This window comes from Boleophthalmus pectinirostris, unplaced genomic scaffold, assembly GCF_026225935.1.
Source record: "Boleophthalmus pectinirostris isolate CB_2022bp ecotype Guang Dong unplaced genomic scaffold, ASM2622593v1 HiC_scaffold_8, whole genome shotgun sequence".
Classification (NCBI taxonomy): Eukaryota; Metazoa; Chordata; class Actinopteri; order Gobiiformes; family Gobiidae; genus Boleophthalmus; species Boleophthalmus pectinirostris.
In genome coordinates this window covers 25086428-25100631 of record NW_026571515.1, presented here as the reverse complement: position 1 = coordinate 25100631, position 14204 = coordinate 25086428, and the positions used below count along the sequence as shown (strand labels likewise).

The 14204-nt window shown below is 39.9% G+C and overlaps 1 protein-coding gene across 1 annotated transcript in view; it reads right to left on the bottom strand.

Moving 5' to 3' along the window:
* The window catches only part of LOC110164869 (neuron navigator 1-like), a 68248-nt gene that overhangs the window by 43142 nt on the left and 10902 nt on the right, over positions 1-14204 (bottom strand). Inside the window, 1 exon segment of the mRNA XM_055165831.1 lies at positions 8904-9716. Coding sequence (XP_055021806.1) covers positions 8904-9716 — 813 coding nt within the window.

Sequence of the window (14204 nt, the reverse complement as noted above, 5' to 3'; positions counted from 1 at the left end):
GTATGTATTACTTTATTTACATATCCAACACCAAAAAAAATTATGTCTAAAAAAGTGTATCTTGTGAGCTTCAACAGATTCTCAATCCCACCACTAAACCAGGGGCCCAGCTGCTTGGTGTGCTGGGCAAACCTTTGTAATGACAAAGGAGTCCAAATGAGCAGCAATGGTCAGTCTGAACAACAGCTGCAAACCCACTGCATACTCTGCTCTGTATGGTCTACCCACACACACACACACACACGCATACACTCAGAAACATTGACGCGAGGGCTAATTTACAAAGCAGGATTGATTTCTCCCAAAGACAAAGGCCTCATGGACAATTGAACCTTGAGCCTTGGGGGACTGGTTGCTGAGGAGAAAGACGATGAAGCCATTATGAACTAGCCTTCTGCTGCTAACCACTGAATATTCGCAATGACAAAAGTCTATGCTACATTTGCAGGAAAAAAAAAAAAAAGCTTGTGTCTTGGTGGAATGTTTAAATTAGAAACTGTAAAAAATGTGTGGTTAGCATTTTTCACAGATTCTCTTGAGCAATCTGTTCACACAAAGCAGGAACAAAAAAAAGAAAACAAGGCGTACGCTAATTGATTTAATTAGTCTAAACGTGAGCTTTGTTTAACATTAGCGTCAAATTGATTAGATACGGTCTGCGTGATTATGAACATTTATAGCATGTGTGTGGGGCTTGTATCGTGCCTCTGCCCCGGTGGTGGTGGTCCCAGCTGGCAGAGGGAAGAGGTTTGGGGTGGGGGTCTGCGGTGGAGGTGCTAAAGGGAATTAGGCATGCAAATGTCCCTGTCAGGCTACTCCCCAGAGGACCACATGAATTACACTGATCTGATTGCAAGGGTGTGTCTGCGGACGGGTTTTTGGACAGCTCCATGCTCTCACACACCTTTGGAGAGCCACTGTCTCTAATGATGGGCCTGCTTTGGAATCCTGAGCTCTCAAACTGCTGTGATGATGTATGGGAGGGACAGATATCTTTTAGAGAGCATGGGGGAAAGGGTTTTTGAAGTGTTTTGTGTGGCTAATTTTTTACTTGTAATCTTTCTGACAAAACCATACTTTATTTATAGTACTACTATACTTTATCCTATGTTGAAACCTGGACAGAGCTTGATTGGCATACTTAGATGGTAAAAGTAGTACTAGACAACGCTGTTCACTCTCCTTATCCTCTGGAGTGAGTTGTATCCTCTCCATTAGACAGAAACAAAATCCCCACAGATACACTAATGGCTCTGTCCTTTTACATGGGTTTAGAAGAGTTTGAGCGATAACATCACATCCTTTTCTGACAGAGCCGTTTTGTACAGCCACTGCAAATATGTGCTCAAGCGCCTGCAGTACAACCACAGTACACATTCACAATACTGTCACTTCAGCAGAATATGAATGAAGCACTGAAATATGGCTCCTATTTCTATTCTCTACCCCCTTCCCCCTGGACTTCATTTGTCCCTGTCCAGTCTGTATGTGAGACAATATGTAACTGTCAGTGTGCCGCACTCCATACCACTGTAATACAGTGCGTTCCACAAATATGTGCATACGTATACATGCTGGTATAGGGAGTAAGTAGGTATTTGCTGAAAAGACAGTCATTAGAACATTCCTGGCAGGTGGCGTACAGTAGATAGCCTGCAAACAGGATACTTGCAAAAATGTGTCCCTATTGTTATTGTTTGGTAAACTAAAAAAAGAAAAAGTGCAGATCTGTAAAATGTAAAACAATTAAGCAAACCCATTATTGTAATGTAAATGAATGAATGAATTACACATAGACATTTTGTCATTCTTAGCAGTAATATTTTAGCTCTTGTGACTAAAGTTAGTTCACTTGGCCTGATGCTTTCACTTCTCTACTTTATACCGTTGGCTTGCAAAACAGGAAGTATCACAGTACAAACCCATTCCCGAACATCTGGTCAGAGGACAAAGTCACAAACATGTAAATGAGCCTAAACATGGACTGAAACAAACGCACACATGCACACACACACACGTGCACACACATGCACGCATGGGTGAATGTGCTTCACCAGGATGTTGCAACAGGATGTCAGCATCATTCAGGAGAACTGGTACAGTCAGAGAGAAGAAAGAGGCTGTACAAGTACTTGGAAGCACCTGTGTTTATAGAATAGACAAAAGTATACTCAAGTCATTTACCTGTTACTTGGACAGTATAAAAAGTGATGTATGAATGATTGTAGATGTAGAAACAGCAATTTGGCATAGGCAATTGTAATTACTGATTTGTACTTTTACATCTACTAGAGTAACATATTTTAGGAGGATGCAAAATTACTGTATTGCCGATCTAGTTTAGTACAAGATCTGAAAACTCAGCTAAGGATATGTGAACACAGAATACAGTTTAAGAACCACAACACATGAAAAGCTTTGTAAGAGCTATTTATCTCAATGTAAAACTCCATCTCCTCTCTCCCTTTCTCTTGCACTGTTTCTCATCCCGAGCTCAAATATACACACTCAAGAACATGGCCCATTGAATGAAGCCCTGCGCACAATTGAACAAAAGGTTCCCCTTAAGTCTTAAAGCACAGGTCTAAAACTCTACAGAGGGTGGATTAGCTGACCTCTATACTGTCTTAGAAAATACATCACAAAGTATCACCATAAGATTAGACTCCTCTTTAAATCTATTTATTCTTTGTAGTGGGATTGAAGGAGACGGATCAAATGCATGAACCAGAGTGTATTCAAATAATGCATTGACAATGATTGATGGATGTGAGTTTAGGAAAATGTAAAGTAGGCTACAGCAATTTCATCATCTCTCCGGCTTCCTGTGAGCAGACTTTAAATCAAATCCAATCTAAATACAGGCAGAGACGCTCGCATAAGCAGAAAGCGCATGAGCCAAGACAGACCGGACTCTGTGGCAATGTTTGGGTGTATTTTGGTTTAAGACAGTTGTTTCCTGTGCAGTGGTGTTTTACAATGCACTTAAAGCCAGCTGGAGCTCTGTCTGTTCAGCTACGAACCATTGAGTCAGAAGACAGAATGCGTGTGAGAAAATTAACTAGGAAAAGATTGAGTGCAGACTAGAGGACTATTTTTGGAGCTTCCAGTAATTACAAAAGATGATCACATGGAGGGGAGCGATGCTGGAAACCAAAGGCACAGTGAAACAACTGTTGTTTGTTTTGTATGGTTAAGAAAGAAAATGTTATGCAACTTTGGTAACTTCCTTTTGACTCTTGACTCTTTAACTAATACAGTGTCATAGTCAGTCAGTCTTTGCTGGGGGGTGGAGCAGCATATATTTTACATAAATAGCTGTACCACAGTTACAATTGTGACATAATGTATATATTTGGAAACACAGCCAAGGTTTAAATGGTCTGAAAAAAAAAAAAAACATTTTAAATGGAGTTCAGCAACACATTTTTAGGACTCAATACGAGTCAATACGAGGGTTCATGGTCCCATTTAGGTGTGCGTTTTTGAAAGTATCAGTTCCCATTTTACTGCACAATATTTACCAAAGCAGTTTCTATGGCAAATCAACTGTTTGAAATACATGGACAGCTTGTTTTAAAGGTCCTACTAGTATATTATACTAAACTGACTCTTGTGAGCTTTAAGACATGTTACAATGTTGTTCCCTCCTCAAGAACAGCTCAAAATGCTCTGTTCCACCTTGTGATGTCAAGTAATGATAGTTTTCAAGTTAACAGCTATCTTTTACCTTTAGAAATAGGCAATACCAAAGCTAAAACCATCTAAATGATTCTACTGCAGGTGGATGGAGTTTAAAAACACAGTAGACCACTTCCTGTATTACTACATGACATCACAAAGTGAAACAGAGCATTTTCTGAGAGAAGAACTCAGCCTAAATATGCAGGGTTTGTTTGTTAAACATGCGTGAATGCAAAACTCAACTCCAAGTATGTTTGTGAGGAGGAAATAACATTATAACAGAGATCAGAAAATAGTGTAATATGGTTCCTTTAAATAATAGGATTTGATAATGTATTAAGTTAGATTTATTTTAATTTAAATTATCAACGACATGCTCTTCTTACAATAGCAACCTGGTGAGGGGTTTGAGTGTGGGGTTAGGGTTGTTGTTTTTCGGTGATGACTGGCATGTTTGTGTGTTGTTGTATATAAGCGCTGATGAGACAAAAACACAGGCATACTAATATGATTTGGGAGGATGGATGACAGGAAGCAGACAGCTCTAATGCAGTAGCTCCTGCATTAAGTCCTTAGAGACCAACCAGAAAGAGCTTGCACAAGTAGAGAAAAAAAGTGCCTCATCACACATGTATCTTTATTTCATAACAAAAAACTCACATAAAAATACTGGTGACAAAATTGCTGTCACAGTAAAAAGATGTGCGCCGTCCACTCCCTTGTACACTTAGAAATATCCTTTGAGCTGACACAATACTGCTACCTGTCAACTCACATCACAAACAAACACAAGGAAAACTGCTGCAAAGTGGGAGGGGAATGACAAGCAAGTCCTCCACAAATAATATTCTATTCACACGTGCTGTACAGATGCTTTCTGGCTGTTTCAACAAGCAGAGAAGCTCCTGCAGATTGTGGTTACAAATCAGGGTCATTACACCAACTTGGTTTCTGCCATAGCATATTCAAAACATCAACACTTTAACTTAAAATTGCATAAAAAAATCTGCATTTTAGGAGAACTGAAAGAAGTGATCTTCTATTTGTAAAATGATAATGAAATAATGTTGGGCCATACTAAATATAGATTAAATTATCATTAATATGAGTCAATAATTAGACAATATTTATGTAGTTAATCAGATATGTGCTAAAACATGCCAATAAACATTTTGGTTGAGCTTCAGCCAAATCAAAACGTGATCAGACTACAAAAGTACTGAAATGTCTCTTTATATCCTTGCAAGATTATTCTGCTTTTTTATTTTTAAATCAGTTCTTTTTGCAGCTTTTCATGTAGTTTCTTATTATAGATATATACTCATTCTTCTAAATGTTCATTTTCAACAAAGGAATTTATTGAATTTATACATTTTATATACCCTAAAATAAAATTATAACTACAATTATAGCAACATTTAGTTATTTTTTTATATCACAAAATAAAATAAAAGTGAGAAATGATTTTGCCTTGGTATTGTGCTCTTCAGCTTGTCAACAACTCCTCAACGAAGGGCGGCTGCTGTAAATCCTTCGCTCAGCAAGTATAAGGCCTTCTGACCGCACCTGCCTGTCCACTCATCACAACAGGAGGAGCGAATCTTTTAAATGGATAGAAAGATTGCCAGAGAAGAGGATGTGAGTGAATGGGTGCGTGTGAGTACAAAGCCCTGGTGCCGTTGTTATTTCCTGCAGTGCTGGTAAGTTCTCTGAAAAGGTTTTGTGGTCGGAGCTCAGAATATGCTTTGCAGACAGCTGGCGAGAAATAACAAAATGCCAGCATGTAAATTAGAACAGTAAAAGGGTAAACAACAATTTAAAAAAAGGAATGGAAGTAATCATTTCTGACCCTCTCATGAAATTTCTACTGCAAAAGGGGCATTTTGTTTTGCTCATTGGTAAAGAATTCAAATTTTAAAGTAACGATTGATGCAGGCAGTGATCCTTAACCATAAAAAAGAAAACAAAAACCTCTAATCTTCAGAATTAAAATTGTGGACTGTTGCCAATACACAAACCAAAACATATGTAATCTTTTGGGCTGGATTTGGACATCTTCCTGTTTGATTTATTCACTTTTTGAGCCTTGAAAAAGTCTCCAAATCTCAATCCAAACAGATGTCCACTTTAATCTGTCATTCATTTTGGTCTTGGGTTAGCCTTTTCCAGGGTGATAGATCTATGATTAGTGGAGTGAGGACTAAATCTTCTCATTATCTTTATGCCAGGGCTAATCCGGACGCTTGCTGTCATTTATCTAGATTCTCTCTAAACTGAGGCTGCCCCATGCTGAGATGGGACAGTGCTTTAGGGGAATCTCCCCAACACACGCCTCATTACAGAATAGGACAGGACAAATAGGTGCCATTAGCTGCGAGCATCTGAGCTACTGCTTTAGATTATTGTTAAGAAGACCAGATAAAGCAATATTTCATAAATTTATCTCTAATGCATCCACATTATAATGTACAAATTAGGTTTGATGGATCACAAATCAAGTCCTACTCCTAATCCAACTCATATAAAACCCGTATCACTTTACGATCAAATATTCAGATTAAGAAGATAGCAGATTAAGATAAAGTGTAATGTTAAACCTCTTAGGGTCTCTATTTATCAATTAGTGACAAGTAACTAATCCTAACTAAAAGTAACACTGGATTAGGGCAAGTAATGAAGAAGGAGAGAGCAAGTAGGAGAAGATGTTTTGGTAAAGTTCAGAATAAGTGCATTATTCTCAAATATTACATATAAAAAAAAATAAAACAGACAATGACTTTTAGGTAGATATAGATATGTCACACTATCAAATATTGCCTCAAATGGAATACAACCCATGGAAATCAAAACAAGCAACAAACTACTGATTTACAATCCATATTTGTATTGGTATATAAAGAGACGTTTATTTATTCAGTCAGTAAAGTCTGAGGCAGCTATAGGCCATACCCCAGAGTGATCTATTGAACATCCATAATCTATCTTCCTATGACAGGGCGCACGGAGCAGAAACCAATTAGTGACGTGTCCCTTCGGAAATGGAGACGAGATACAATAAAGGATTCGCCTGCAGCACAGAAGCAATAGGCCAAACCACAATTAACCTTCCCTTAATGCAGGCAAAAACAAGAGCATACTCGCACATAATAACAAAACAGATGCTTCCATTGTAATATATGCAGGTGGTGTTGAACTGTATTGACCATGAGTAGCACTGGTCACTGGGGAGGCAAGGTTTTATTCAGGTCATCTTTCCTGTCTGTTTCATTTATCTTACGTTGACTGAGGCGATTTCCTGTTCCCCATACTGTCCAACTCTCCCACCTCCGACTGTTAGGATCTATTTTTTCCACTGGCCTCCTCCCTACCTGGCAGCACGGCGGGCGTAGGTGTGGCTAGCAACATCACAACAAGGATGCAAGGGCAAATGTGCACAAACTGAGATTGGGATTGCGTATAAACTGAATGCTTGTGTTAACTAGCTGAACCTTTTAACAAATGTAAGGATGGGCTGTTGTTTGTATGCAATGATGTACGAAATACAGTGTACAACCTGCCTGTTAAATATAAAAATGCAAGCTAGAAGAGGCAATACATAAAAGGTTACTCACTAGTCATTAATTCTGTAGAAATGTATAAAGAAATAGCTATAACCACATCACAACAAAATGATAATATAGATTAATGACTGATTGTTCATATATGCTGACATCTAAATACCTGGCACTACCCCCTCAGTTGCCCCCGGTGACAAGACGAGTAGGTTTGGGGGGTGGGGGGTGCGCACTGACCATCTGTCTATGGCCTGAAGATCAATGGATCCAGGGGGTGGGTGCCTGGTGCGTGTGGGGCGAGTGAGGGAGTGGTTACACGACCAGGCTAAATACGTGACCGACTGTGACCAAAGCTTGACTCCATATGTAGCCTGTTTATTTACTTGCCACAAAGCTCACTGTACTTCCCACAAGTGCAATACACAGCCTATAATCACAAGCAGTGCATTCTGGTGATGAGTTTCAGCAGCTGTGACATAAGGACAATTCTTAATTCACAAATAACTACAGTAATATACATGTTGATCTTACACTATCCAAAACAGGGGCTTGTTTCATCTACTTAGTTTACAGGAGTAATTTTATGCACACAGTTATTCACAAACGTATTGTAATAGGGATCTATTTTTCTTTTTAGTATCCCAATAACAATATTCATGTGATATTATGAAATCGAAGGGTGTTTAAACGTGTTAGTCAAGGTTTAAGTATCAGATCAATAGAAAATGACAGAAGTACAGAAATATCACTTCATACACTTTAGCTAGCTAAATAGATAGCTTTTTAATCAGCTATTTTTGTCTTATTTTTATAATAATATATTCAGTATTCAATAATCTGTCTACCTGCAGTTAATAATGGAACCATATTATAAAATGTGTATTTAATGGTCATTTAATCTTAATGTACACAGGCTGAAGTATGCTATCACCAAATGTTAGAAATGGAATGAAATCAACACTGACTCAATCAGTGCTTCCTCACAGAACCTTCCCTTAAGGGTAATCAGATATTTCCTAATTCCTATTTTACTGACCTATTCAACACTGTTATCATATATCACATGTTCCTCTACCAATTCTAATCCTGTTTCTCAAAGAAGGAAATGAGTTTAAACACTTAATAGTTTAAAATGAATGTTGTAGAATCACATCATGTGTGGAGTATCTGGCTTACTGTGGCAGTGGGTCACATGGGACGAGGACAACACTTTTCAGCCCTGTGTTAATGAATCAACAACAAAACAATGTCAGCCCCAGGAACTGCCTACATCAGCGACTACAACACCAGCGGGCTACTGAGGACACATGCAAGAACACAGAATAAATCCACACAAATGAATATAGGCCACTAAAGTTGACGAGTGGAAATGAATATTCACAGCATACTGGGAAAGATAAATATATGTGGTACACAGCAACTAGATCCTTACTGAAACAGTCTGACATGACACCTCACAACCTCACAGTGGAGTGAGCTCATTTAAAATTCACTGTTGGTGAAGCTCTGGAGCAGTGGCTAAACATCAGGGTGTGGAGAGAGCAGAAGAGCTGCACCAAACCACGGGTCTGAGTATAGTAGTCTAGTGTGTATTCAGTTTATATCATGTGTTCATGTTTAGCACAGTCTTGTGTTTCAGTAAAACATGGGAGCTGTGACACTTACCTAGCATTTGACTGAAGAGTAGCTGCTCCAGATCTCCCAGAACTGTCACAACTAGCTCTGGGTCCACTTTTAAAAAGCCCTTATCCCCTTCTCCTTCGACCCCCTTTTTGTCTTTCTTATCATCCAAAGACAAAGAAGCACTTCTGGTCTTGTCTCCTGGTTTCTGGCCCTTCAGGGAGCCTCCAGCACCATTACTGTTTGGTTTGGTGGGCAGGTCAGAGTCTGTGTCCGCACTGGCACTATGGTCTGAGGTCTTACTGATTGGTTTGACCTCTGCATAAGGCCCTCGTGGTTTACCAGGTCCAGGGATCCTGCTGGGCTTCCCAATATTAGATGTAACAGCAGGAGATACAAATGGTTTGGGTTTGCCCTGAAACAGAGACTGTTCTGACTTTGAGAGTGTCCGCGACAGGGGCGGTCTCCCTGCAGACTGTCCCGCTTTAGTCTGTGCTCCTTTAGTTCCAGGTCCAGCCTGGGTCGAGTCATCGTTCCAGCGAGGACACTGGTACAAGTGCAATTTCTTTTCAGCATCAGTTAATACACACAAGTTATTTAGAGAGCGCTGCTTCTTTAGTCCCGATGAATTAGGGACAGGAATGGGTATAGATCCAGAGGTGGGTCTGTAGACCTTGAGCTCTGACCCACTGGTCCGTGACTGTCCCTGTGGCAGAGCAGAAGGCTTGGCCATGGTTTTCCTGGAGGCCATGGCCTGCGATGAAGAGTCTGTGCTGGGGACAGCAGGAGACCTGAGGTCCAGCTCTCTAGGCTTAGCCGTCATGCTAATGTTAGCCACATTAGCCTCCAGCATCCCTCCTGCAGAGAAACCAGCAACAGCATCAGCACTGTCATTAACACACAGGAAAAGGTTACAAAAGGGGAAAAACAATGTGTACATATAAGAAAAACACAGGTCTAAATGAAGCTGCTCCCCTATCTGTCCCCAGAGGCGCCAGACTGAGCAAGACTCCCCTCTGTGACACTGACTTCAGCCTTCACTGAGATGATGATGAGTGGGTTAGTAGAGCAGCAGTCATCGTACTCACTGGTGGTAGTCCATGGATACAGAGACTGGAGTGCAGCCTTTAAATCCTCTCGTGATTGAGGCACAGCTTGTGTCCTCTCTAAAGACTACAGCGTCTAAAGGTGTATGAAACACAGACCAGTCTCTAGAGCTGTGTCCCTCCTGCCCGACAGGCAGTAGCCACTGAACTGACAGCAGCACAGAGGCAGCAGAACCTGCCCCTCCTCTCTCTCTCTCTCTCTCTCTGGCTCTCTGCTGTTTGCTCCACACTGACTCATTCACCCACCCCCTCCGTCTTGTCCTCCTCCTTCTCTCCTTCTCTCTTCCTACTGGCTGATTCAGCTGCCTGTCTGTTCAACACACACCACAGATGTTGTGTTATGCCGCACACCAGCAAGTGTGCACATAAGGGTTCTATGATCAGTTACTGTCCTTTCTTTTTCTGTAAGCTACAGTACAATACACAACAAAAATATCATTGTCAAACTGAAAAATATGTGTATGCCACCTGGTGACATTGTGCTGTGGATTCAATTATAACACACTAATATGATACATATTAATAGTTCTTAAATTACAGCCATTTTAAACTGATCCAAAATGGTGTCAACTGATTTGAAAGAAAAAATCACATCAGACTTCAACCATTCACTTGTTTCTCAAACACAACAAGGCAACTTAGTCACTAATTATGCTTCAATTAGAAACCACTGAAGCCTCGCCACACCCCTCCTTCATCTGTGACTCCTCCCTTTCTTCCCTACTCCTTATAACGCACACACCATCCCCCTACATTTAATATACACACTCATACACACATGTGTGTATGTGTGTGTATGGGGGCTACTTGTGCTGCCACTGAGTTCTGTGTCACATCAATGAGACAGGCCCAAAGATGTCACAGTACCCATCCAGGGTCTTGGTTATCTCTGGTACACTGGTGCAGTTACACTTATAAAAACATTGTAAACCACAGGTGTCAAACATAAGGCCCGGGGGCCAGATCCAGCCCTCCAAGACCTTTAATCTGGCCCTCGGCTGTTTTTCTACTAAAATATTTTATTATATTTTCTATTAAAATATTGGTAATTTTCTGTGGTGTTTATCACAGCAGTGTCTCCAGCGTTTCTGTGCGTGGCCCCTCCCACCAGAGCAGCACAAATGAAGACTTGTCTCTTTCCAAACGCTCTTAAAGGACGATCGTTTTGACTGTTGACCGTGACACCCTCATCAGCAAAATGTCCAAAATGAGAAAAGTGGAGCCGAGTGCAAGATTTTCCAAGAAAAATGTACTTATTCCTATTTGCATACAAGTTCATGTTAAAACTTTGTGTTGAAATTGCATTTTTCTTAAAGTTTCAGGTTGTTCATAATAATAATATTTTGTAAAAGAAAGAGTTCATCAATTAAAAAAGATTTCTGTAATAGATTTGCGTTTCTCTGAACAAATATTTGAACTTATTGTTATTTTTGGGGTTTATATGACATGAGTTTTCTGATCTGGCCCCTTTGAGATCAAAGTAGGTTGGATACGGCCCCCGGACCAAAATGAGTTTGACACCCCTGTCCTAAACCCTCTGATACTATGGTTTTGTTTGCCTAAAAATAGCTGCTTTTAAAACTCTTACTTGGGCGGAGACTTGATGAGTGAGGCCAACTCAAAAGCATTAAGTCATTCCTTTTTCCATTAGAGGTAATCATGATGACAATCTAAAGTCCATTAGGATTCATTAGCAAATAACAATCAATACAGCTGTTTAAAAATATTGTTTTCGATAAATTACATTAAGTGCTTGTCATGAAGTTAAAACTAGAGATGCATTGATGAATAATTCTCTGTCAAAATATCAATACTTGGGTTTTGAGTATTTGAAAATATATACCTACTGAAACGATTGCAGAGACATAAAAAGTAAAAAGGTATCATAAAACTGACAAAATTGTGGTTAGAATTTGTATGTATAATAATTAATTGTTGAGAGTATGAAGTGCAAACGTTTTTACAAATTTGTTTACTGACCTTTATTTAAGGTCACAGGATTGTCCTGATGAGATTCTTCAGTGGCCAGTGATTACTAATTTTTGGGGACTGGACCCAATACCAGATAATAGTTTTGGATGCATCCTTTGTAATACAAACATGTGAGGCTTTTCTGAGATAGATACAAGGCTGGCATTTAAAACACACTAATAGCATTTTTCAGTTGCTTCTGCATTATTCAATTGATGATAAACCAGAAGAAGAACAAGCTATGGCCTATGCACCCAGATTCCATGCTCAATATTTGCTTCTGTTTCATAAAAACTCATAAATAATCATAATTTCACCATTTGACCTCACAAATGCCAGATCAGATACTTGAACACATTACTGTTGCCATTTGTCAGGACAGCAAAACTAAAGAGTAACGGACATAGATTTCCATGGCAGGAAGGACATCCATGAAAAATAATGTGTTTACAAAAGTTTATAACATATTTATTTTCCTTAGCTGTATTCCTCTATTAATCCCTCTAAAATAACACACTGAATTTATGTTTTATCGTTAAGGTTAGCAACGTTGGCAAAGTAGGCTATTTGGAGGTAGCTTTAATAAAGTCCCAGTGTTGACTCGGTTTGCCACATTGAGTTGCTGGCTGTGTGGTGACAGTTATATGGGTCTTGTGGCAGATGGGAGGTGAGGGTAGGGGTTAAAAGTTGTAATTTAAGGGTAATAGGTGCAGTACTTAAGCTCTTATACCTCCCTGATGAGAGATTGGAGTTTGTTAAATCATGTAGTCCAGACACAAGGCAGGTCTATGTATCCACAGCTAAAATACACCAGTAATCCTATGTTCCTGAAACAGAGCTAAAGTGTTTCTTGATGGGCATACAACCACTAGTTTGTCAGTGTACTCGTCTCTCTGGCTCCACAGTCTAATCACCTTAATATACGGCTAATATAAACATAGATTTTCGCACTTGTAAAGGCTACTCACAAACACACACCATGTTGCTTGTGCACAGTTCGGCTCAAGGCAAGCGGCCTGGACGGACATCAGAGAGGCCAGATCGGAGTCAGCGCCAACACTTGTCATTACCTCAAACACAGCAAACTCACACATTCAGCCTGTACGTCAAGCCATTTGTGGGCTGGAAATCTGGGAAACAAGATGCGGCAACTTTGCATGAGTATATTTGCCCTAGCATCACTAAACAGTTAGGAACAGTTAATCCATTATATTGCCGTGAAGTCATGTGGAGCGGGCAGCAGGACACAACCTCATGCACAAACACATGGGCTGCCTGTGTGGTGCATTATATGCGTGTTTGTAGAGATACATAAGGTCATTTGTGCTAAAAGGAAAAGTACTGATGAAGTAAGATTTTTGAAAAAAATTTACTTTCTGAGTAAAGGTCAGAAAGTCAGAAAATCACAAATCCATGATCCAATCCATGGTGTATGTATTCCAGTAAGATATGAGCTTTTATCACAATTAATGTAGAAATTCTGGTAGCATTTGCAGTAGTTTTAATGACATTGTACAATGATCACCACTACAGATAGTGAGAAAACCACCAAATTTAAATTACAGAAGAATCTTTAGTCAAGCTCAAAACAAACACAATATAAGAAAAGTGTTACTGGTTAAGGAGAGTTTTGGGATTTGAATATCTAAGAGGATTTGACACAGAAAGCAGTAAGCAAGAGGAGGAAAATGGCAAGGAAACATCTTTTTATGTGTGCCGATGGAGAGGAGGAAGCCTGTAAGACAGAGAGGGGAAATCCTGCCCCTGCACACCTCATACATTCACTTTATGTCTATGAACACTTGAACTAAGAGGCTCCACAGGACACAGAGTATAACACTACGGGCTATGACACAACACTGGAAGGCTGTGTGGATGTCCTGTTTACTGACAAAACAGTGAGCTGGCGGACGACTACACATAGCACTTAGCGCCTCCCCAAACCGTACAATAAAAGCGTTACTGTGGGAGAGTTTGCCCAGTGACGTGTCTGAGGTGGTCCCAGCAAGAGCGGGGTGACGCAGGCTTTGACTCACCAGCTAAAGCATTTGGGCTATTCGGGCTCTAAAGGGCTATCAATGACAATAGTGTGGGTGTGTATCCATCAGACACACGTAAATCTCACAAAAACACCATTCAATGTCACCTATTCACTGTGAGTCACCATGAGCTGAGGGAGAGAAAAACAAAAAAATAAATGATGGCAAAAAAAACATGATCATGTTTGAATTTTGGTTAGTCAAGTTAAATCTCTGGCTTAAAGCTCCCT